This window comes from Scylla paramamosain, chromosome 10 (genome assembly GCF_035594125.1).
Source record: "Scylla paramamosain isolate STU-SP2022 chromosome 10, ASM3559412v1, whole genome shotgun sequence".
NCBI lineage: Eukaryota > Metazoa > Arthropoda > Malacostraca > Decapoda > Portunidae > Scylla > Scylla paramamosain.
In genome coordinates, this window is record NC_087160.1 from 5,729,280 (window position 1) to 5,755,438 (window position 26,159).

Below are 26,159 nucleotides of genomic sequence, written 5' to 3' on the forward strand. Positions count from 1 at the left end.
ACATTTACCATAAAGTCGGACATTTGGTCTTAATTCCGCATCTCCCCATGTGCCTTGTTTATGATCATTATTTTACTTTTCTTTTTATGAATCATATAAATAATTATGACAAAAAATAGGAAAAAAAGGCTTCTCTGCTAACCCATGCTACATTCAACAGTGAACTTATCATAATCAGGTTTTATTTCTGCATTACATTTTTCTTATTACTGTAAGTTTCTCATTCTCAATTTCTCAGTGTACAAATGAAACAGAGGTGGTGACAATACTCATCTTTGTGTTGCAACATCAGATAATGTAATCTGCATTTTACTCTTTTGATATCCGTGTATGCGCATTTCAATATTTCCCAAACAGTTACCAAGCTTGGGTAGCAAAAATATGTGGCTTCTTTCTACAGAGGGATGTTGTGAAAGATGAAAATGACGAAATCTTTAGTCGCAGGGTTGGGGAGAGCGGAATGAATAGCTGCTGATGTGATCCTTGGGAGAGAGAGCTGAGAGGGACAGAAAATATATCATATTTTTATTATCTGATTTTAATGTAGTATTCAAACCTGTTATTTTCTTAAAGAAGTGATGACAGGTCTGTCCCGAGAAAAAAGAAATAGCCCTGTAACCCCAAGACTGTTTACAAACGGACGAAGACTTTGAATTCCCATTTTCTGTTTTCATTATAATGGCGGCCTGAAGTGCCCCCAAAACATAGTCAAAAATTTGATTTGTATGTGAAATTCCAACTGTTTAAAGTGACACAGACCTTCCTCAAGATGACCTAGAACACTGGCGGAGCAGAGGCGAGTCAGGTCTGAGCAGCAGCAGCAGCAGGAACAACAACAACAGCGGCCCGCCTAAGCACAGTGGTAGGTCACGACAGTTTGGCGGGTAAAACAACTTATTAGGCCACAGCGATGTGGGAAGCGGGCGTGACGGGTGAGGGCGAGGTGGTGTAGTGGTGGGTGGAGGTGCAGGTGTGGATGGTGCAGGAGCATGGAGGTATAGGAACCTGCTACAGAGGAACCGTGGGCGTTGGGTCGCGGCAAGTCAAGGACCTCTCCTGCCCTGGGTGCCGCCCTGGCCCGGAACATGCTGGTGACAGACAGGCAAGGGAAGGCAGAAATCACATTGTATCTGACTGTTATGAAGGAGATGCGTGCTCCCATCATGTTAGGCTGGGTTATATTTGTTTAATTGTTTGTTTATTTTATGTATTTATTTCCAACATAAGGAAGATTGGATAATTTTGCATACTGCTTTGCTATGACAAATTCCAGTCTTCTGATAGTAACTCGTGGCTGCCAACAAAACTGGTGAAATCACTTCATGCCTCAGAACAACCAAACATCAGTACCAATAAGCTTGTGAAATTAGCCATGTATCACCTGTACTGAAAATGAGATTGTAATTTTATACCTAAATATTAACATGGAAATACCTGTATTCACATATATTTTCAACAGTGTTGTTTTGATGTGTGCAGTGCTAGTTGATAAAATTGTAGATTTTTTTATTTTTATTTTTTTTTATGGATTTTACATGGAATGTCCAGAGGTTAATAAAAAAAGGTTGCTACTCCTCAAAAAATAAGTAGTAGAGGGTTTCAGTTGGGCTCTACAGTTTAGTTCCATAGGAGTTGATGGTCATTTAGGTAAGTCTAGGGTAAGTGTTGAATTATAGTTAGTTTGCATTCTTGGGTTTAAAGGATAAAATTGTTTCTGTTTTTATTAATTTAAAACTGAATCAGTCTGTTACTAATGTGTTTAACTTGACACTTTCTTTGATGGAGGGAGGAGGAGAGTGATCAGTGATTGCCAATTGACAGGCAGCTGCCAACAGTATTTTTTAAAATTAATTAATTATTTAATTTTATGAAGGATATAAAGTGTACTATGGTTGATTAGATAATTGTAATGACAAAAATTAATCCAACAAAAATTAACCTGACCTCACCATCTAGAGCAGGATTCTTCAAAGTACTGGTCAAGACCTTATTCATAGGGTTGCCACACTGTAGACTGATATACAAACATCAAGTGAAATGCAGTGATGATGTGTGTATGTAAATGCATACAAATTGATTTTCTTATCATTGGGAAAAAGATACAGGGTCATGAAGCTAGTGCATGAAATCAAACTCGGTCATTATGAAAAAAAAGTTTTAAGAATGTTGCTTGAGTCGCTATCAAGTCTTTCACGGTCAGAACATGTTGCTGAGGGACAGACAGTGTTGGTATTATTAGCAATTTGCAATAAATATGATGTGAATACTCAAAATGAAGAAATCTGTATCATATATGAAGGTAGCATTGTGTGTATGGGTGTCTACAAACCAAATAATGCTGGATATGCTTTGGTAGGTTACAAGTTTGGTTATGATAAGAATAATTCAGATTAGAATTAGATTAGATATCATTCTTGATTATATAGTTAAAGTCTCCTTATTCTTTATTTTGTTTATTTTTCACAAAATACAAATATAGTTGATTTCTCCCTGCAGAGATTGTATTTAAGATGCATTTGCAGAAATTTTGAAGAAAAATATGGAAGAGTTCATCTCAATTTAGTTCACCATCACTACCTTCCATGACTGCCACCAACACCATCAGTACCCATCACCATCACTGTGTTTCCTTTCCTCTTATTACCTGTGATGGTGGACTATGAATAAGGTCCATCAATCCATTTCTTGTAGTAGCAATATATACTGTTTTTTTTTTTTGTTTCATTATAAGTAGAATTTGCTTTTACATATTAACTTTATTCTGCTGGTCATTTGTTCATTGTGCAGTTTCATCCAGCTTATAAATTTCTGATGTACTTCATGCCTTTCTGATAACTCAAGTAGTTATTTCACATTTTATACAAAGACTTTGCCTCTGTGATGGGCTCCTCTCCTCTTTGTGCAGTGGGAAGCAGAATGATGAAAATGTCTAATATGAAGCAGTCTAATATGTCTAATATGGAGCACAAAATATAATAGTGAAAAAGATTAAAAATAGTGAAACCTAATACATTATGATTTCTTAAACAGCATCACTGGAAGAATCATTGGCAACACTGACGGATTTATATCACCATTGCAGTTGCAAATCTCAAGTAGATTTAGTTGATTTCCAGTCTCATTTGAAGTGCAAATTACTCATTTCCTTGATCTCACAAAAATCCCAATTTTCTGCAGTTTCCCTGATGTTGGAAAAGAGGTAGAGGCACAGTTACATTTTTTTGTGATGGAAATCAAGGTAAAATCAGTTGATTTACGTAAATAAGTCAGAAAAAACATGCGTAACTCTAGATATTTGTTGATTGGGTGGAATGATCAGTTGAATTTTCCTTTATTTGTTTAAATTTACTTATTGCTTTCAAGCAGCACACAAAGACAAAATTCATAAGTCCCATTGTGCTGCACAGATACCTGAGAGGTTGGTCACCATGGCTGCCAGAGCTCCCCAGAGCCAGCCGCCTCTCTCCCAGGAGCTGGACGCTCGCTTCTCAGTCTTCCTAAATCCTATACGTGACTTGACCAAGAACTGGGAGGTGGACATTGCCAAGGTGAGTCACACATGGATCGAGTAGGAAAACTTTACTTGCAGAAAATGATACATGTGTGCAGTGTTGTCACATAACCAATCCATGTGAGCATATGGTATCACTGTTTTTCTTTCTATCACCTAGTACCTGGAGGAGTACCTGGAGGAATTAGCTGGAGTTAGACTGAGTCTGGATGGAGGAAACACATCAATGAACTTTGCTGAGGCAGCCATGTTAATCCAAGGCTCTGTTACCATCTACAGCAAGAAGGTGAGTTGTCATTTCTCTGACTGGTGGATAGTGTGTTGGATAGGAGTGTGTCATTCTAGACCTGATTGTGTTGAATTTGGTTGCTACAGGATACTCTCTCTCTCTCTCTCTCTCTCTCTCTCTCTCTCTCTCTCTCTCTCTCTCTCTCTCTCTCTCTCTCTCTCTCTCTCTCTCTCTCTCTCTCTCTCTCTCTCTCTCTCTCTCTCTCTCTTTTCCTATTTATTTGTTTACTTATTTTGCTTATATTTGCCTTAGTGTTGTTATTCCTGTCTTTAATGTCTCCAAATTTCACAGGTGGACTTCTTGTGGCAGATGGTACTGAAGACCCTTGACCTGCTTTCCAGCCGCCGTCACCTAGAGACTGGTGGGGATGGTGTGGAAGTGGGTGGGACTGGAGGAGGGGGAGGACGCAAAGGCCGCTTAGAACTTGCCCTCTCCTTTTCATGTGTGGACAGCATTCAGATGTCTACGAACATTGAACTGCAGGAAGATGATGACAGTGACTCAAGACGGAAGAGTGTTAAGTATGTGGATCACTCAGTTTGCACTCCCCTCAGCCAGTGTTTCAGACATGCAGTCACCATTGCACATAAGAGATGAGTCAGGTTCCAGGGAAGCTGGCTGTAGTGTAGGGGGAACTAAGCTATGTTTTGAAATCTTGAACATGGAAGAACTAAGCCATGTTTCTTAGACCCAGAACACACGCACACACACACACACACACACACACACACACACACACACACACACACACACACACACACACACACACACACACACACACACACACACACACACACACACACACTGCTCACTAGCTCTGGTAATATATAATTTTTGTCACTTGATAGGTTGAGGTTGATAAATGCACATGTGTAGAAGATTTCACTGATGAGTGAGAAGTTACCATCTTTGTTGAGCAAAAGGATGGTAATTGTGATGTGTGACAGGTCTGAGCTTTATCCTTAAGTAAAATTATATTAGCTCTAAACACTGTCTAGGAGGGTGTAACTGGGCAACACAAGCAAGTAATTCTGAAGATCATGTTGAATTATAAATGATTTTTCATATGTAACCTTTTGAAATGGTATATTTGCATATAGTTACCAAATCCAGTCAGCCTTCAAAGGAATTTAGACTTTATACATATATTCAGATGTTAGAAGAGGTATATATTTTAATTTCAAACTAGGAAAATGTGCTGATGGATGTGTCACATAATGGACACCTCTCAGTTTAGTATATGTAGCATACCTTTCCCTCTTCAGATTCCTGCCCTCCACTCCGCTCAACCTGGTGGAAAAGGAGATAGAAAAGTCACAGAATCGCATTTCTCTCCTTTTGAGAAACAATGAAATGCTTGGTGCCAAAGATGATTTCCGGCTCACCCGTTCATACCTGACCCCCAAGGGAATGCTTCACTTGGAGGTGCCAGGGGAGATGCTGGAAGCTGCTCTGGCCTTAGGCTCACAGGTACTTGTACAACTCCCACCTGTTGTATTTTTCACTAGGATTTTCTCTCTCTCTCTCTCTCTCTCTCTCTCTCTCTCTCTCTCTCTCTCTCTCTCTCTCTCTCTCTCTCTCTCTCTCTCTCTCTCTCTCTCTCTCTCTCTCTCTCTCTCTCTCTCTCTCTCAGAAGTGTTTTTGATATGACTAAGATTGATGATAAGGAGAAAATGCATATGGTAGGTTTAGTATGTTTATTTGATATAAGGGAATGCATTGTGGGGCGGCGGTAGTTTTCAAATGCAGCACCCACAAGTAGTTTTGACATATAGAGGGAATGAGAAATAATGGGATGCAGAGGTTATACCAAGGTGGGTAAATAACGTGGGCATGAGAGGAAGATCCTTTGTAAAGAGGGAGGACAGTGTTGTAATGCTAGACAGAAAGAAAGGGATGTATACTGCATGCAGGAATTGAGTATATGGACAGGAATAAATGGAAACGGCATCAAAATCATTAATTTAAGATTGTTATATGTGAATCCTTTTTGAGAGTGTGCTCTTGTCCTATTTTAGTATGAAAAGATCATGATGTACAGTATCCAGTAAGTTAATATAGTGGGAGTCATGCCATTTGGCTAACTATGCACTGAGATTTTATATGTATGTTTTATATCAGTCAATAAACTTGTTTTTCTTGTAATATAAATGATAGAGAAATTTGTATTTTGCTGTTGAGAAGTTATAGCTAAGTAGTGAGTTGTTTTCTTCACAGACAGAAGAACCAAGTGGTGCAGCTAACATTCCAGAACAAGGTATGCATGGTTCTCTTTATGTATCACCTGTAATGAGTTTAGATGATAGCAGAATCAGTTATCGTTGTTGAATTATAATTATACAGCCCGGTGCAAACTACTTTGGTTGGTCATGTTTTGTGATGATGATAAGATCAAGAGTTACAACATACATGCTGACATGCTTGTATGTTCATCAAATGCTTGGCTGTACATTCTCTTGTACCCCTCATGCTCAGGACTGTCTATCATGTCTTCCACAGGTCTTTTAATCTCTCCCCCTTTGAAATTGTGGGAGCATGTTATGCTAGATTAGCTAATTTTAATTACCAGCAGTTTTTTACTAAAGATTAATCTATTATTATTATTATTATTATTATTATTATTATTATTATTATTATTATTATTATTTTATTATTATTTTTTTTATTTTATTGTTATTTATTATTCATTATTATTATTATTATTATTATTATTATTATTATTGTTATTATTATTATGATTTATTTATTTATTTATTTATTTATTTATTTATTTTATTTATTTTTTCTAAATCAACTTGTGTGTCATTCACAGCCTTTTGCAGGTGTGTTGACATATTTAGGGGCAAATATTTTCCTTATTCTAGTATTGTAATGAAGAGGAAGGTATGAAATGCTCTTTTCTCATGCATCTGCCACATTAAATGCTTCTTTTATTTTTCATCCCATTAATTTTACTTTTATGTTTTGAGTTAAGCTTGGATTAGTTTTATTAGCTTAGTTGGTGTTATAAGAATGCTTCAAAGATTTTAGGGATTCGTTTTTCCCCACCTTTTGCCCCTACCCACTTTGTTTCTTTCATTGACATGCAGGGAATATGGTAGTGATGAATTTGCAATGCTCCTGGTATATTTCATAGATGTTTTTAATGATTGCTGTTCTTCTTTGCACTGTCTTATCAAGGTGATAAGCATTGCCAAACTGTGTGTGTATCCTATGTGATGTATAATATTGTGCCCCAAACAGTGGACCAGCCACCACCCTTAGAGGACCATGCACCTCCTGATATGTTACCTCCAGCGGACCAACCACCCTCAGAGGACGACCCTCAAGAAGAGGACCATTCACCTTGTGAGGATGACTCAGTTCCTCCAGCAGAGGATGAGTCACTCTTAGAAGAGGACCATTTACCACCAGCAGAAGACCAACCACCATCAGCAGAGGATCCTCCAGCCCCACCAGAGGAGCCTCCACCTCAGGCACCAGACCCTGGTCCTCAACACAAAAACAATAATAACAATAATTCCCCCATTGACATTACCAAACAAAGGTAAGAACAAATACAGTAGAAAATTTATCTAAGTCAACATCAGAGTTTTCATTTAGTTACTAATAGTATATCAGACTAAAACATATTTCCTTGCATATAAAGGCTTATGTCACTTTTTTTTTTTTTTTTTTTTTTTTTTTTTTTTTTTTTTTTTTTTGAAGGGACATTGGCCAAGGGCAACAAAAATCTAAAAAAAAAAAAATAATAATAATAATAAATAAAAAAAAAAGCCCTCTGAGATGCTGGTCCCCAAATAGGGTCCAAAATGGTAGTCAAAATTTGAAGGATAAGTGTCTTGAAAACTCTCTCTTGAAGGAGTTACAGTCACAGGGAGGTGGAAATACATAAGTAGGCAGAGAGTTCCAGAGCTTACCAGAAAAAGGGATGAATGATTGAGAATACTGGTTAACTCTTGCATTAGAAAGTTGGACAGAAGAGGGGTGAGAGAAAGAAGAGTCTTGTGCAGCAAGGCCGAAGGAGGAGGGGAGGCATGCAGTTAGCAAGATCAGAAGAGCAGTTAGCATGAAAATAGCAATAGAAGATAGCTAGAGATGCAGCATTGTGGTGATGAGAAAGGCTGAAGACAGTCAGTTAGAGGAGAGGAGTTGATGAGATGAAAAGCTTTTGATTCCACCCTGTACTTGGGGCCGCTGAGAGAACTGAAATGTTCCGATGCAGGAATAGTTTAGGGCCTTCACCCCTACAGCCCTTAGGTCAGCAATAGTTCCCAGGTGACTCATTCCTCTATGGAGATCCCTCTGTGTCTTATCTATCATATGTGCCATGTCATCAACTTACCACATAAACACAACCCACACTACCTCTCTACAGCTAAACTCTCCACAGCTAGTTCCTCTCACACATCTTCACTACTGCAGTTAACAACTATAATGAATTCAGTTTCCTTAATCTCTACTTTAATTAGCTTAGTTTCCTTAGTGTTTCCCATACTTCATATACTAGTTCACTTTAACTCTTGTAACACAGATCATGTTATTTAGCATATGCTTGCTCAATGACAACTTCTTTCACCTGCTTGGCAGTAACAAATTAATGGTAAACTTTAAAGAATAGAAAAAAAATGATCTGCAGTGCAGTATGAATTAAATAAATCATACAGGAAGTGGTTATGCTGTACAGCAAACACTGTCATACTCTTGTGTACTGCAAGTAAACATGTATGCAATCTTGCTAGGGAGATTTTATTCTATTTTTTAAATTTCATTTATTTGTTCATTTTACTGCCTCCTCCAGTACGAGGAGGCAGTAGACACCTGCCAGAATGATAATTACTCCCAGTGAGGTCTAAAGCACTGTTCAGGGGGTGCTGTGAACTTATTAAACCCAGCTGTGACCTCACTGAACATTTCCCTTTGTGTCATCACAACACAAGGGGGCAGTCACAGCCTGCCCTCTAAAGACAACTCTCTTCCTCCACACAAAACTACAAGCACCTAATAACACACACCCTTTACTCAAAAATTTTCAAATCATAATGGCGACTCCTACACCAGCCCCGGAGTCCCCATCTGGGGAGGGGACCATAAATGTCCCCAGGTCAGACTGCCTTTCTGTCGACGACCCTAAGTGTGTTGACACCCCCATCAACTTTTTCTTCTGTAACATTCACGGTCTAAGATCTAATTTTCAATCTGTAGAACACTACCTCTCCTCTCCTTATCTTCTTTTCCTCACTGAAACTCAGGTGTCTGAGGCAACTGACAGTAGCCCCTTTTCTGTTTTCTCCTACTTTCTCTATCCTCATTTTTTATCCAAAGCTGGATGCTACATTTATGTGCACAGTGACTTAACCTGCTCTCGTGCCCACGCTCTTGAATCTTCCGAGTTTTCCACCATCTGGCTACGACCACAGAGTCACCCTCAAACTAAATTTATCTGTGCTGTATACCTCTCACCTAACTCCTCTGACTATATGAAATTCTTTGACTACTTAACTTCCAAAGTAGAGCACATTCTGACTCTCTTCCCTTTTGCAGAGATCTCCATTCTTGGAGACTTCAATGTTCACCACCAGCTTTGTCTTTCCTCTCCCTTCATTGACCATCCTGGTGAACTAGCCTACAACTTTGCTATCTTCCACAACCTAGAGCAATTGGTGCAACATCCTACTCGTATTCCTGACCGTCTTGGAGATACGCCCAACATTCTTGACCTTTTCCTGACCTGTAATCCTTCTGCTTATGCTGTCACCCTTTCTTCTCCGTTGGGCTCCTCCGATCACAATCTCATATCTGTATCTTGTCCTATCGCTCCAATCCCTCCTCAGGATCCCCCTAAGCAAAGGTGCCTCTGGCATTTTGCCTCTGCTAGTTGGGGGGACCTGAGGAGGTATTTTGCTGATTTTCCTTGGGATGACTACTGCTTCCGTGTCAGAGACCCGTCTTTGTGTGCTGAGCGCATAACAGAGGTGATAGTGTTTGGCATGGAGGCGTACATTCCTCACTCTTTTTCTCGTCCTAAACCTTCTAAACCTTGGTTTAACACAGCTTGTTCTTGTGCTATACATGATAGGTGGCCCACAAAAGGTACTTAAGCATTCCATCACCAGAATCTCATGCACTTTATATTTCTGCCCGGAACCATGCCAAGTCTGTTCTCCAACTAGCCAAAAACTCCTTCATTAACAGAAAGTGTCAAAACCTTTCAAGATCTAACTCCCCTCGTGACTTCTGGCATCTAGCCAAAAATATCTCCAATAACTTTGCTCCTTCTTCTTTCCCTACTTTATTTCAACCAGATGGCACCACTGCTATCACATCTATTTCTAAAACTGAACTCTTCACTCAAACTTTTGCTAAAAACTCTACCTTGGAAGATTCTGGGCTTGTTCCTCCCTCTCCTCCACCCTCTGACTACTTCATGCCACCTATTAAAATTCTTCGCAATGATGTTTTCCATGCCCTCGCTGGCCTAAACCCCCGGAAGGCTTATGGACCTGATGGGGTCCCTCCTATTGTTCTCTGAAACTGTGCTTCCGTGCTTGTACCTTGCCTAGTCAAACTCTTTCAGCTCTGTCTGTCAACATCTATCTTTCCTTCTTGCTGGAAGTATGCCTACATTCAACCCGTTCCTAAAAAGGGTGACCGTTCTAATCCCTCATTCTACCGTCCTATTGCTTTAATTTCCTGCTTATCTAAAGTTTTTGAATCTATCCTCAACAGGAAGATTCTTAAACATCTATCACTTCACAACTTTCTATCTGATCACCAGTATGGGTTCCATCAAGGCCGCTCTTCTGGTGATCTGGCTTTCCTTACTGAGTCTTGGTCATCCTCTTTTAGAGATTTTGGTGAAACTTTTGCTGTTGCTTTGGACATATCAAAAGCTTTTGATAAAGTCTGGCACAAAGCTTTGATTTCCAAACTACCCTCCTATGGCTTCTCTCCTTCTCTCTGTAACTTCATCTCAAGTTTCCTTTCTGACCATTTTATTGCTGCTGTGGTAGACGGTCACTGTTCTTCTCCTAAATCTATTAACAGTGGTGTTCCTCAGGGTTCTGTCCTGTCACCCACTCTCTTCTTATTATTCATTAATGATCTAAACCAAACTTCTTGTTCTATCCACTCCTACGCTGATGATACCATCCTGCACTTTTCCAAATCTTTTCATAGATGTCCAACCCTTCAGTAGGTAAACATTTCACGCAGGGAAGCCACAGAACACTTGACTTCTGATCTTTCTAAAATTTCTGATTGGAGCAGAGCAAACTTGGTATTGTTCAATGCCTCAAAACTCAATTCCTCCATCTATCAACTCGACACAACCTTCCAGACAACTATCCCCTCTTCTTCAGTGACACTCAACTGTCCCCCTCTTCTACACTGAACATCCTTGGTCTGTCCTTCACTTATAATCTGAACTGGAAACTTCACATCTCATCTCTAGCTAAAACATCTTCTATGAAGTTAGGCGTTCTGAGACGTCTCCACCAGTTTTTCTCACCCCCCCCAACTGCTAACTCTGTGGAAGGGCCTTATCCGTCCATGTATGGAGTATGCTTCACATGTCTGGGGGGGGGGTTCCACTCATACTGCTCTTCTAGACAGGGTGGAATCAAAAACTTTTCGTTTCATCAACTCCTCTCCTCTAACTGACTGTCTTCAACCTCTCTCTCACTGCCGCAGTGTTGCATCTCTAGCTGTCTTCTACCGCTATTTTCATGCGAACTGCTCTTCTGATCTTGCTAACTGCATGCCTCCCCTCCTCCTGTGGCCTCGCTGCATGAGACTTTCTTCTTTCTCTCACCCCTATTCTGTCCACCTCTCTAATGCAAAAGTTAACCAGTACTCTCAATCATTCATCCCTTTCTCTGGTAAACTCTGGAACTCCCTGCCTGCTTCTGTATTTCCACCTTCCTATGACTTGAATTCCTTCAAGAGGGAGGTTTCAAGACAGTTATTCATCAATTTTTGACCACTGCTTTGACCCTTTTATGGGACTAGCATTTCAGTGGGCATATTTTTTTATTGGATTTTTGTTATCCTTGACCAGTGTCCTTCCTACATAAAAAAAAAAAAATATATATAATATATATATATATATATATATATATATATATATATATATATATATATATATATATATATATATATATATATATATATATATATATAAACAAAATAATTAAGTTTTATTACATTAGCCTCCAAAAAAAATAAGATAAATGAATAAATAAAAAATAAATAAACAAATAATATAAAAAAAATAAATAAATAAATAACATAAATAAATAAACGAATATTAAAATAAATTAATTAATTAATTGAATTAAATAAAAAGTAAAGTAAATAAATAAATAAGTAAACAAACAAATAAATTTATAAATATAAATGAATATATATATATATATATATATATATATATATATATATATATATATATATATATATATATATATATATATATATATCATTTATATATATATTTATTTATTTATTTACTTTATTTTTTTTAATTCAATTAATTAATTTATTTATTTTGATATTTATTTTTATCTAGTTATTTATTTATGTATTTATTTATTTATTTTTATTTATTTATTTATTTATTTTTATTTATTTATTTATTTATTTATTTATTTATTTATTTATTTATTTATTTTTCATTTATTTATTTATTTATTTATTTTTTTTTTTTTGCAGGCTAATGTAACAAAACTTAATTATTTTGTTTATTATGAAAGTTGTGCAAAGTCACTGCACCTAATATCTTTCAGATGTTACAGGGTGGACTTGTACTTCTCTGAAACACTAAACTATTAAACTACCAAATTATGAATTTAGTGCATCATCTCAGAACTTACATTTATATAAAGGTGATGTTTTAATGTAGTTGAGATATTAATAGAAAGAAAATCTTGGATTACAAGATTCTGTCATACAAACTACGTGGTTTTGCAGATATTAAGGTTAATGGTAAAACTAGATTTTCCATAGGTAATTTTCATGGATATTTAGGAACAATTTTAATCAGTTTTCTGATTAAACAGTGAAACTGTGTATTGTATTGTGAGGACTAAACATTTTGAATTTAAATTTTTTGCAACTCCATAAGATCCTGTTGGTCCATTTATTTATTTATTTACTCATTTTATTTATCTATTATTTTACTATTTTTTTATTTATTGATTATTTAATTGAAGTACACCAGGTATTCAATATATGCGAGTTTGAAATAAGTGAATTCTATCATATGCACCCAACCTAAATGTGCCAAGTATTCTCAGTATGCAAGAAAAATTCCCTATTATGCAAGTAGCAGAGGTGGTGTGGCTGGTTGGTGAGATACATTGGACCTTCAATGATTTTGAATCCTCGGAAACCAAGCCTACAATGAGTGAATGGTGGAAATTCTTTAATATTCATGCTGCAATCAACAACATTGGAGAATCTTAGAAAGAACTGAAAGCTTCTGTTAATGCTTCTTGGAAAGCAATTTGGAATGATGCTTTGCACTCCTTCACTAAATTTCCATGATTTGCAGGAATTGTGCAATGATGTGTAGACCTTGGACATCATGTAGGTGAAGGTTTCACAGACATGGAGCCTGATGACATCATCAAGCTCAACTCTTATGCTGAAGAGCTGTCTGTGGATGACAGTTTATCTTTACTAATGTGTTTTACTTTTGCTTTATTGCTTTATTTTTGTGAAACAGTGCCAGAAAAAATATTTGGAGGATTAAAATATAGCTCGTGGAACATAATCCCCTATAATTAATAGGATAATAGGTGCAATATATGCAAATTCTCATTATGCAAGCTTTTCACAGAATGTAACCTTCGCATATAGTGAATACCTGGTGTAATTGGTTTAATTAATTTAATTTATTAATTAAATTATCTTTTATTTTATCTGTTTTTATATTTTTTTTTTCTTTTTATTTATTTTTACTTTTTTGTTAAGTCATGAGTACTACTCCTTTGACTTGAGCTTTACATTTGCTATACTGGAACAGCAGCATGTTGATTGGTGCTATTCTTTTCAACAGATACGGCCTCAGGAAACGAAACAAAGATGACAAAGACGTTATTGCTACACTAAAGCTCACTGACAAACTTAAACCCTTTGACCCAAATGCTGACTGTCCACCAAAGAGACCACCAAGGGCAGGCCGCTTACGTGTGCCCACTCCCTGCCCTTGTCATCGCCCCTCAGAGGTAAAGCAGATTAAAAAGAAGAGACAAGTGAAATATTAAAAAGCAGAAAATAGCAGGGCAAAAATGGATTTATAACATCAGTGTTTTAATGAGTGAAATGTTATAATAATAATATTGAGTGAAAGAATATGGATTGTGCATATGCTCATTGGGATGAACCACTTTCTTTCAATACTAATTTTTTTAGAGCAAGAAAAAGAAGAATCAGAAAAACAAGAATCTGGCATCCAAGAATTATATTCCTTTGGAGGAGTTTATCACGGGTGAGCTGAAAGAAGTGCTGAGCAAGAAGTCAAAGAGAGACAGAACCAAGAAAGTAAGTACAAGAAGGCTGATAGAGAATTACAGCCTTTAGATTCTAGGAAACATTACAATATTGATAAACATGATACCACTCATGTGTTGTCTCATATATCATAGTCTTGTACAGGAATTAATTTTTGTGATTTTGTATAGTTATTTATGATACCTTTGTTTATTTACTATTTGAAGTAAGTATAATTTACTCACTTCATTGAGAGACCATATATAGTTCAAATTACCTTCTCTCTCTCTCTCTCTCTCTCTCTCTCTCTCTCTCTCTCTCTCTCTCTCTCTCTCTCTCTCTCTCTCTCTCTCTCTCTCTCTCTCTCTCTCTCTCTCTCTCTCTCTCTCTCTCTCTCTCTCTCTCTCTCTCTCTCTCTCTCTCCAGAAACTAATTAATTCTGTTCTTATGGGGAAAATAGTTTCAATCCAATTTTTGTAATCTGAACAACCTGGAATGAATTAAATTTGGATTCTAAGGCACCAATGTAATATATATATATATATATATATATATATATATATATATATATATATATATATATATATATATATATATATATATATATATATATATATATATATATATATATGTGTGTGTGTGTGTGTGGATCTGAACTTTGTGCTTATGTGTTTGTGTATCTCAGGTGCCTCCAGAAATTCTTGAAAATGCTGCTGAGGAAGAAGCAAATAGGATCAGTGAAGTGAAGATGAAGATGGTAAGGCAGTTGAGTGAGAAAGGAGTATGCAGGGAGGAGGCACTGGAGGTTGCTGAGGAGGCCGGGGAGGAAGCCAGAGTCTCTCCCCAGTATGAGGAAGATGATGACCCTCTGGCCAGTGACACTCCTGTTGACCTGGGTGAGTTTAAAGGCAGATGAGTGATGATAGTTCATACTTGTTTATCATATTATATAGAGAAGTTTTGTTGCACAAGTTTGCAATTTACAATATGTGCAAAAAATTTTTATAACATTTTCATTTTACAAATATGGTCCTTCAGGTGTTGATAAAAAATAAATATTGGAGATATGTGCTGGCTCCCCCCCCCTCTCTCTCTCTCTCTCTCTCTCTCTCTCTCTCTCTCTCTCTCTCTCTCTCTCTCTCTCTCTCTCTCTCTCTCTCTCTCTCTCTCTCTCTCTCTCTCTCTCTCTCTCTCTCTCTCTCTCTCTCTCTCTCTCTCTCTCTCTCTCTCTCTCTCTCTCTCTCTCTAACTCATTCCTTGTCTTATTTGTTTACAGAACAGTAATAACAATGAATTAATTTTATGAATATTTCTGTATATAAAAATATTGAACATTAGAGCACTTTCCTAACCTTTGATAAAGTGGTTATTAATGGCTTTTTTTGTGTGTGGTCAGATCTGGAAAACACTGGATTTGTGCTGCCTGAGGCACACCCTGAGGAGCAGTTGCCTGAGAGTGCCATTGCTACTCGTATCAATGACTCTGTGGCCAGTGAGGAGCCAGCCTCAGAATATGAGGCTCTAGTGCTGAAATGGGTAGCAGATTATGTCAACAGTGCCCAGGTAATTTTGATGCATTCAGTTTCCAGAGTAATTTTTATATTCAGTTTGATTATTTATTTATTTTTGAAATGTGCTTTTATGGTGTCCTTTATTTCCACAATTTTTCTTAATTCCTTTAGGAAAGCATCAAATCAACAGAACTTGAAAAAAGAGTCAATAATTGGCGTAAAACTGTGACACCCAAGCTACAAGCAGAGGAAGCCAGGACTGAATTTGACATCCATCGCTATGGGTCCATGGTAAGTCATTCTGGCTCTGTTACTTTTGATGTGTATTTCATTCAGATTGCAAAAATGAAATGTTCATCTTATGTTGCTGATTCTTAGCTGTACAGTTTGACACAATGTATTGCTCTGTTTTACTCTTGCAATCTACTCACTGGATTCCTGTTACAGATTCTTGGTCACTTCCCTAATGATGGGCGCAAGCAAACCATTCCCTTCAAACAGCTGATGATTGGGACGGAGGACCCAAGGGAAGTGGCTCGCTTTTCCTCTCCAGTCTCATGCTGGTGTGTATGCATGTGTTACTTGTTTAGCAGGATTATTCATGTATATTTAGTGATGTTTGGAATAACTAGTGTGAGTTGCCAAAGTCTGAAATTTTCTGCATTCAAAAAAATTTCCATGTTCACTTCATTACCTTCTTTGTACTATAAAAATTTTTTTAACCATTGTTAAAGATGGTGTTGAAATTTCTTTATAGTATAGCATATTTTTTTTATTTTCTTTATTTGTTAATTGCTTCAGTTTTTATTTATTTTTTATTCTCATTTGAAATATTTTGCTAATTTACATAGATGTATTGCCATAATTGAAAAATCTTGCAAATACAATAAAATTACTCATTTATCTCTCATATGCAAAAAAAAAAAAATCCATGAGAATCAGTGAAGTGGTTAGAGAGTTATAATGAGAAGAAAAAAAGGAGGAATTGAGGTATACATCCCCCACATTTTTTTATTTATTTTTTTTTATTTACTTTTTTAAGGGTTTCCATTTTGCTACCCTTCCTATGCCTGTTGTGTAAGGAAAGACAGACAAAATTAAATAAGGAGGCAGGCTAAGTAAAAGACAGAGAATCACCATGCATATATTGTTCCTTGGTTATCCTGAATCTTACGTACCTACACCCTGAACTGAGGTGACAAATATCTATGTGATGCCAGTGAATATCAGAAGTTCTCTCTCTCTCTCTCTCTCTCTCTCTCTCTCTCTCTCTCTCTCTCTCTCTCTCTCTCTCTCTCTCTCTCTCTCTCTCTCTCTCTCTCTCTCTCTCTCTCTCTCTCTCTCTCTCTCTCTCTCTCTGAAGGGTCAACTATAGTATCTTATCACATTCTATGTAGCATTTATAATAGATATTTAGAACAAATTTACTTATTGTATTGTGGAAAATCAGCCTACACACTGTTTGGAAGGATATGAAGAAATAACAGCATTAAAGTGAAATATATTTCTCATAAGATAAATTTTAGCATAAATCTAATTAGTCTCCATTATCCCATTATGTTTCCATGATGCCTTCTTTACTCTCTTCAGTAATTATTATTACTTATCCATCATGGACTGTCAGGGCTAAGAGTGTGAATGATGTGTGTGTGAGTGTTTGGTGCTTTGTCTGGGCCACCTCATGTGTGTTTATTGGCCTGGTGTGTGTGTGTATATATATATATATATATATATATATATATATATATATATATATATATATATATATATATATATATATATATATATATATATATATATATATATACACACACACACACACACACACACACACCACAATCTCATATTTGTATCTTGTCCTATCACTCCAGTCCCTCCTCAGGATCCCCCTAAGCGAAGGTACCTCTGGCATTTTGCCTCTGGTAGTTGGGGGGACCTGGGGAGGTACTTTGCTGATTTTCCTTAGAATGACTGCTGCTTCTGTGTCAGGGACCTGTCTTTGTGTGCTGAGCACATAACAGAGGTGATAGCATCTGGCATGGAGGCGTACATTCCTCACTCTTTTTCTCGACCTAAACCTTCCAAACCTTATTTTAACACAGCTTGTTCTCGTGCTATACATGATAGAGAGGTGACCCACAAAAGGTACTTAAGCCTTCCATCACCAGAATCTCATGCACTTTAGATTTCTGCCCAGAACCATGCCAAGTCTGTTCTCCAACTAGCCAAAACCTTCATTAACAGAAAGTGTCAAAATCTTTCAAGATCTAACTCCCCTCATGACTTTTGGCATCTAGCCAAAAATATCTTCAATAACTTTGCTTCTTCTTTTCCTCCTCAATTTCAACCAGATGGCACCACTGCTATCACATCTATTTCTAAAGCTGAACTCTTCGCAAAAACCTTTGCTAAAAACTCTACCTTGGACGATTCTGGGCTTGTTCCTCCCTTTCCTCCACCCTCTGACTACTTCATGCCACATATTAAAATTCTTCGCAATGATGTTTTCCTTGCCCTCGCTGGCCTAAACCCTCAGAAGGCGTATGGACCTGATGGGGTCCCTCCTATTGTTCTCCGAAACTGTGCCTCCGTGCTTGCACCTTGCCTAGTCAAACTCTTTCAGCTCTGTCTGTCAACATCCTACCTTTCCTTCTTGCTGGAAGTTTGCCTACATTCAACCTGTTCCTAAAAAGGGTGACCATTACTAATCCCTCAAACTACCGTCCTATTGCTTTAATTTCCTGCCTATCTAAAGTTTTTGAATCTATCCTCAACTGGAAGATTCTTAGTGAGTGGAGTAACCTTAGATAAGAAAATACCATTGAAGCTGAGAATGAAGATATACAGAAGTGTGTTGAGACTAGTACTTCTCTATGGTGCAGAAACATGGTCTTTAAGGAAGAAGGAGGAAGGCATTCTGGAGAGAACTGAGATGAGGATGGTGAGATGGATTGCTGGTATTTCACTATTAGAAAGGAGACAAAGTGAAGATATAAGAAGAATGTGTGGAATATGTAATATCAAGGAGAAGGCAAGTGAAGCACGACTAAGATATTTTGGATATGTGATAAGGAGAGAAGAGGATGAACCAGTGAGGAAGGCAATGATGGTGGAAGTTAGGGGGAGAAGGAGGGTAGGGAGACAGAGAAAAAGATGGAGAGACGTAATAAGGAGTGATATGAACAAGCTGGGAGTGCAAGAGGATGATGCAATGGATAGAAACAGATGGAGAAGGATAACTCGAGCAGCTGACACTGCAATATAGTGGGATTAAGGTCGTATGAAGAAGATGTATATGTAATTTTTTTTTCTTATGTAGGAGGAACACTGGCAAAAAAAAAAAAAAACACAGATGCCAGTCCCAGAAAAGGGTCCAAAACAGCAGTCAAAAATTGAAGGATAAGTGTCTTGAAACATCCCTCTTGAAGGAATTCAAGTCATAGGAAGGTGGAAATACAGAAGCAGGCAGGGAGTTCCAGAGTTTACCAGAGAAAGGGATGAATGACTGAGAATAATGGTTAACTCTTGCATTAGAGAGGTGGACAAAATAGGGGTGAGAGAAAGAAGAAAGTATTGTGCAGCAAGGCCGCAGGAGGAAGGGAGGCATGCAGTTAGCAAGATCAGAAGAGCAGTTAGCATAAAAATAGCGGTTGAAGACAGCTAGAGTTGCAACACTGCGGCGATGAGAGAGAAGCTGAAGACAGTCAGTTAGAGGAGAGGAGTTGAGACGAAAAGCTTTTGATTCCAACCTGGAAGAACAAGCCCAGAATCTTCCAAGATAGAGTTTTTAGCAAAGGTTTGAGCGAAGAGTTCAGCTTTAGAAATAGATGTGATAGCAGTGGTGCCATCTGGTTGAAATAGAGTAGGGAAAGAAGAAGGAGCAAAGTGATTGGAGATATTTTTGGCTAGATTCCAGAAGTCACGAGGGGAGTTAGATCTTGAAAGGTTTTGACACTTTCTGTTAATGAAGGAGTTTTTTGGCTAGTTGGAGAACAGACTTGGCATGGTTCTGGGCAGAAATCTAAAGTGCATGAGATTCTGGTGATGGAAGGCTTAAGTACCTTTTGTGGGTCACCTCTCTATCATGTATAGCACAAGAACAAGCTGTGTTAAACCAAGGTTTAGGTTTAGGACGAGAAAAAGAGTGAGGAATGTACACCTCCATGCCAGACACTATCACCTCTGTTATGCGCTCAGCACACAAAGACGGGTCTCTGACACGGAAGCAGTAGTCATTCCAAGGAAAATCAGCAAAATACCTCCTCAGGTCCCCCCAACTAGCAGAGGCAAAACGCCAGAGGCACCTTCGCTTAGGGGATCCTGAGGAGGGATTGGAGCGATAGGACAAGATACAGATATGAGATTGTGATCGGAGGAGCCCAACGGAGAAAAAAGGGTGACAGCATAAGCAGAAGGATTAGAGGTCAGGTAAAGGTCAAGAATGTTGGGCATATCTCCAAGACGGCCAGGAATACGAGTAGGGTGTTGCACCAGTTGCTCTAGGTTGTGGAAGATAGCAAAGTTGTTGGCTAGTTCACCAGGATAGTCAGTGAAGGGAGAGGAAAGGTGGTGGTGAACATTGAAGTCTCCAAGAATGGAGATCTCTGCAAAAGGGAAGAGAGTCAGAATGTGCTCCACTTCGGAAGTTAGGTAGTCAAAGAATTTCTTATAGTCAGAGGAGTTAGGTGAGAGGTACACAGCACAGATAAATTTAGTTTGAGAGTGACTCTGTAGTCGTAGCCAGATGGTGGAAAACTTGGAAGATTCAAGAGCGTGGGCATGAGAGCAGGTTAAGTCACTGCACACATAAATGCAGCATCCAGCTTTGGATCGAAAATGAGGATAGAGAAAGTAGGAGGGAACAGAAAAGGGGCTACTGTCAGTTGCCTCAGACACCTGAGTTTCAGTGAGGAAAAGATGAGGTTTATATATATATATATATATATATATATATATATATATATATATATATATATATATATATATATATATATATTATATATATATATATATTAATATTTATAATTTATTATATACAGTAAAATCCCTCTCATCCGGCATTCAAGTATCCGGCAGCTTCAAGTATCCGGCACATTTTTCCCTGAGCCTTAAAATCAATAAAAAATTAATGTGTACTCATAAAATCAATTAAAATTCCCGCACGAGGCATACTTTGTCCCCTCGCCACCAGAGTGCACTGCTTTGCGCCACCTGCGGCCCACTGCACTGTGTTTACTCAGTGACTCAGTCCCGCGTATGCACTGTTTATCACCTGACGCCTTCATCATGCCTAAAGTTGTAGAAAAGAGGAAGCATGTTGTGCTTACACTTAAGCAGAAGGTAGACATTTGATGACGATTAGAGAGAGGTGAAAGCAGACAGCAACTAATGGCGGAATATGGTGTGGGCTCATCAACTATTTATGATATTAAATCCCAAACAAAAAAGTTGCGGGATTACATGAAAGCCACCGACACCCCAAAGGCAGTGGAAAATCGTCACACACTGCAGTATCATTGTGATGAAATGATGGACAAAGTCTTACACTGGCCGCCAATGAAAGCGGCGCGTGTTATTTTTGTGTTAGTGGCGCGTGTTGTTTTTGTGTTTTTTCGTACCATGCATACCATTAAATTTGCCTTAATCATCTATTACTATCATTAAAAATATAATTTCTTTACCTTACCTAATATTTTGTGCTGTTTCCCTTCCTCTTTATGACAGATTCCAACCGACGTGGTACAGAATCTGCTAGTTTTTCCAGATATGTAGGTGACAGTTCTCCCCACACTTGCACGACCGCCTGCTTGAGCTTCGCTACACTGCTCGTGTCCAGATCCTGGAGCTTCTTTTTCATCATACTCCACACATTTTCAATCGGGTTTAGGTCTGGACTGTTTGCTGGCCAACTTTCAAAATAATTAAGTTCACACATGCCAAACCATTCCCTTACAATGTTGGCCGTATGGCATGACGCACCGTCCTGCATGAAGGTTTCACCGTTACACTTGTCGAAGCACTCTTCAAGATTGTCATGCAGCAGGTCAAGATATGTTTCTGTGTTCATTGACACTCCTTTGTCAAGCATAACTAAGTTGCCAACACCAAAGTAGCTGAAACACCCCCACACCATCACAGAGGAGGGATGCTTAACTGCGTTTACAGTGTACCGTTCGTCATATCTGTCCGAGTTTCTTGGTCGGTGTACTCTTTTGTGTGGTGTTCCTGTCACATAGAACATGCTCTCATCTGACCACACTACTCTTCTCCACTTCTCTAATGGCCAGTCTTTATGGTCCTGAGCAAATCTGACTCTTTTAGCTTTGTGGGCGGGTGTAAGCAGTGGTTTCTTTGCAGCACGGTAACTTTTCATGTCGAGGTCCTCCAGTGTCCGCCGCTGTATTGTCCTTATGGAGACATGTGTCAGCAGATCAGGGTAATTTTGTTTAATTTCTCTTCCTGTGAGGAATGGCGAGACACTTAGCTGACGCTTAATCAGTGTCAGTGTCCTCTTTGATAAAATACGGCTGCGTCCAGGGGCAGTTTTCTTCACTGGTGCTAATTTTCCGGTATTGTCTCTGCATCGCTTCAACCAGCGTTGTACTGTTCTTAGTGGGAGTCCTGTCTCCTTTGAAATATGCTTAGAGCCAAAACCACCCTTCCGGAGTGAGTCAATAAGGGCTATATTGACTGGGGATATTTGATGTTTACGTGCCATTGACACTTAAGTTTCCACACCAATATGAAAGAGAACGAAGAAAACTGACACACTGTGCGGGGGAGCGGGGTAAGCAAGTGTACTTCCTTACGTGAGCAAGTGACAACTGAGTGATAATTTTTTGAAGTGTGACGGTTGATAGATGTTTAAAGAGCCGGCCTATGTTGCCACTTCTAGATATTAGCCACATTCTTTTCAAATGAGCTACAGTTCTTCCCGCGCTGAGATACGGGTTTGTTTATAATGCGCGCCACTTTCATTGGCGGCTGGGTGTATACGAGTGGTTCAGCTTGAAAAGATCAGAAGGACATAATTTCATTTCTATTCAAGTATCCGGCAACTGTCAAGTATCCGGCATGTCAGCAGTCCTGTTGATGCCAGATAAGAGGGATTTTACTGTATATATATATATATATATATATATATATATATATATATATATATATATATATATATATATATATATATATATATATATACACATATAAATAGATGGTAGATAGATATATGCTGCAGCTAATTACTTTTAATTGACTGTGATGGTGATAGTACTAAAAGATATACAGGTGATTAAAAATTAAACATGATCTAATATCATAAACAGATCTAAGATTCTTGGTCTGTTAGATGAATGCTGCATCCCACAGAAAGATGGTATAAGTAAAAACCTCGTCATTGTTTTGCAGGCCAACAGCCATAATATTGAACTGAGCAAGACCAGTCCTGATGACATGGCCATGGACTGCCTGGAACTCACCCTCAAGTCTCGTGTACGCCATCATGAAGAACTAGAAGAATATGCAGCACCGTCACAGGCCAACACCACCAGGTGAGTCTTTAGCTTGTCATGAGAAGTAAATAGCAAATCACTGATGAAAGTTTAAAGAAAAGTTCATGATGACCAGATGACATCATTGGTTGATTAGTTAATTTCTAACAGCATTTTGTGTTGAATACAATAAAATTCATTGGGTAGAGTGACTTTTGATTGTTGTTTTAGGGTTGACTGCTTGGCTCAATTCAATATAAGTTTCATTCTCTCCTGTATTTCTATGTAACTACCAATTTCCTTCTTGAGAGTCTTAACAGTGACTTTGATATGGAGCTTCTGATGGTGATCTTACTTGTTTTCTCATTCATGTCTTTTATTTTTATTTTTTTCTAGTAATGGAATTAACTTTATTATTTCTTATGAGTGACATTTCAGGGGTAACAAAATTTTTCTCAGGGTGTTATGAAAAAATGTTTCTTTGATTCTTGAAGCATGTAGAGCGACAGGTGATGATGAATGAGGAGAGAAGTTGTATGATATGGTGATATATTGGGACAATAGAGCTGCAGTATCTGAGATAGATGAAAGCTGGGAGAGTGGTATGAATGCATTGTTTAAAATATTGGAACAATAATAAGAAACTTTTGCCATTGGCTTTCCTTTAAAAGACTTAGGGAACACATCAGAACAGATAGATGTGGTAAATGACAGTGTGTGTGTGTGTGTATGGAAGGGAGCCAGTGGAAGTGATAATACCTAACAAATGATGCAGTGAAATGGCAAGTTTACAAAAACAATCAGATAAATGTGATTGAACCATTGATCATCACTTAACCAACACCTACCTTATAAGCGCTAAAAGAGAAAATTCAGCTCTTCAAATTTTATTTGAAAGTATATTTAGTTATAGTGCTAGGCATTCAGTAATGAAATTGTGATTAGCTGTGTGACATAGCTAAAATGTGAAGCTAGATGGAATACTACGGAAAACTGGTGAATTTGGAAATTCTAAAAGTAAGTAAATATGTAATTCTTGTTTTAACATAATAGCTTAATTTCTCACATAGTAAAGTTATGGTCAGAAATCCATTAACCTACTGCATTCACTTCCATTGTGTTTTGTATTTCCTCTCAGTTTTAATTCATCTGATCTGTTTACAGTCCCTTTACAGACCTGTAAACCCCATGTCAGCAGACCAAAAGATTTCAGTTTGAAAGAAAACTAAACTTGTGGAGGTAATTGTGGCAGGTTTTCAGACTATTAACCACACCTGTACCTCTCTGTCAGTATGAGGAGCAGGACCATGGGATAAAATGAGTTGATGAAACTGAACCAGGTACAAAATTTTGATTGACCAAAGTATGCAATTGCAGATCATCTGGAATGGACATGGAGCACCTAGGAAACAGAGGACCACCAGGAGTATGTGCAGATATAACACAGACCACTAACTTACAAAATGCTGCAAATATTACCAGCAAGAAGGGTTGTGGCAAGAAAAGAGCACTGCCTAGATAGTGCCTGCTGTATAGTGAAGTGACACAACTTCACCAGTATGTTTATGCTGAAAATCATGGTCATGGTGCTTCCACTTGCAGGTTACTCAGTGGGATGAGATAGGAATGCAAGACATAGTGCTACCTGATCTAATTTAATGAGCAGTACTGTTATATATATTTTTGGCATGTATTTAATTTTTTAGTTTGTATGCTTTCCTTCCTCTGGTCCTTGATTTGTAGATCTTGTGGTACTTTATCTCTGTTGTCTACTGGGATTTGTTAATCATCAGAATAGCATTATTTTAATTTGATACGGCTAAGATTTTCCCTCTATTCCAGTGTTAGGGAATATTTTAGGTTGGGTCTTGTAAGACTTAAACTATCTTGTAAATTTGTGGCATTCTATTGTACACTATTTTACCTAAGGGATTGTAGTGCCTTACTAGTTAATAACACTAGCATATCCTCCCCTGTGTTGGAAGCCACAGTAAATCATTGATTTGGTAACAGTAAGTACAGTCTTACTTATCCAAGGTCGTCATGAAATACAGCAGAGAGGCATTGACAACTGTACTGGTCTGATCTAGGTCATGATAAGTATGCAAACACCAATGAATTTTGTGGACATCATTATCTGATATCACCTGAAAAAAAAAAAATATCTAATCATGTTGTGTTACTTTAATCAATAATGCTTAACAAACAACTGTAAAAAAAAATTACATAAGATGTTTTTGGGGGGACTGACAGAGCTTTATTTATTTATTTATTTTTTTGTTTATTTATTTATTTTTTTTTTCTATTTTTATTTATTTATTTATTTTTTTTTTTGTGTTTGCCCAGAGGCTGCAGTATCATCAGTATCTGATGGTGTAAATCTCTCAGTGAGTTGGATGCTAAATTAAGTGATAACCAATCATGTATAAAAATTATGATTTGTAAAAAGATCTTGTTTAAGGTAAGGTAATAATTTTTGTCAAAAATGCATGCTTGTTGAGATCTGCATGTCAGTTTGATTTTAATAGTTAAGATCCATGTAAAAATAAGTACAAGGTTTTTGAATACAGAATGGATAAATATTTATGTATACTGAAATGTATTTTCCATAAAAATTAACAAGTACAAACTATATTGCATTTATAAAGCTTTCCATTAATACATACATACTCATATATGATATACAAAGTGAAAAGTCCATTGTATGCATGTCTAAACATACACACACACACACACACACACTCTCTCTCTCTCTCTCTCTCTCTCTCTCTCTCTCTCTCTCTCTCTCTCTCTCTCTCTCTCTCTCTCTCTCTCTCTCTCTCTCTCTCTCTCTCTCTCACACACACACACACACAGAATGGTCATTATCT

General features: G+C 37.7%; 1 protein-coding gene across 1 annotated transcript; it reads left to right on the plus strand.

Moving 5' to 3' along the window:
- Window positions 1–720: 720 nt before the first annotated feature.
- LOC135104161 (condensin-2 complex subunit H2-like) lies at window positions 721–24,953 on the plus strand. The gene is given in 16 exon segments (XM_064011238.1): window positions 721–862; window positions 3,408–3,548; window positions 3,672–3,797; window positions 4,092–4,321; window positions 5,066–5,270; window positions 6,018–6,057; window positions 7,044–7,347; window positions 13,858–14,026; window positions 14,214–14,342; window positions 14,977–15,187; window positions 15,688–15,854; window positions 15,974–16,093; window positions 16,250–16,340; window positions 16,343–16,365; window positions 23,207–23,349; window positions 24,667–24,953. Coding segments are annotated over 15 exon segments (2,223 nt in total). The 5' UTR covers window positions 721–862; window positions 3,408–3,428; the 3' UTR covers window positions 24,812–24,953.
- The last annotated feature ends 1,206 nt before the right edge of the window (window positions 24,954–26,159 follow it).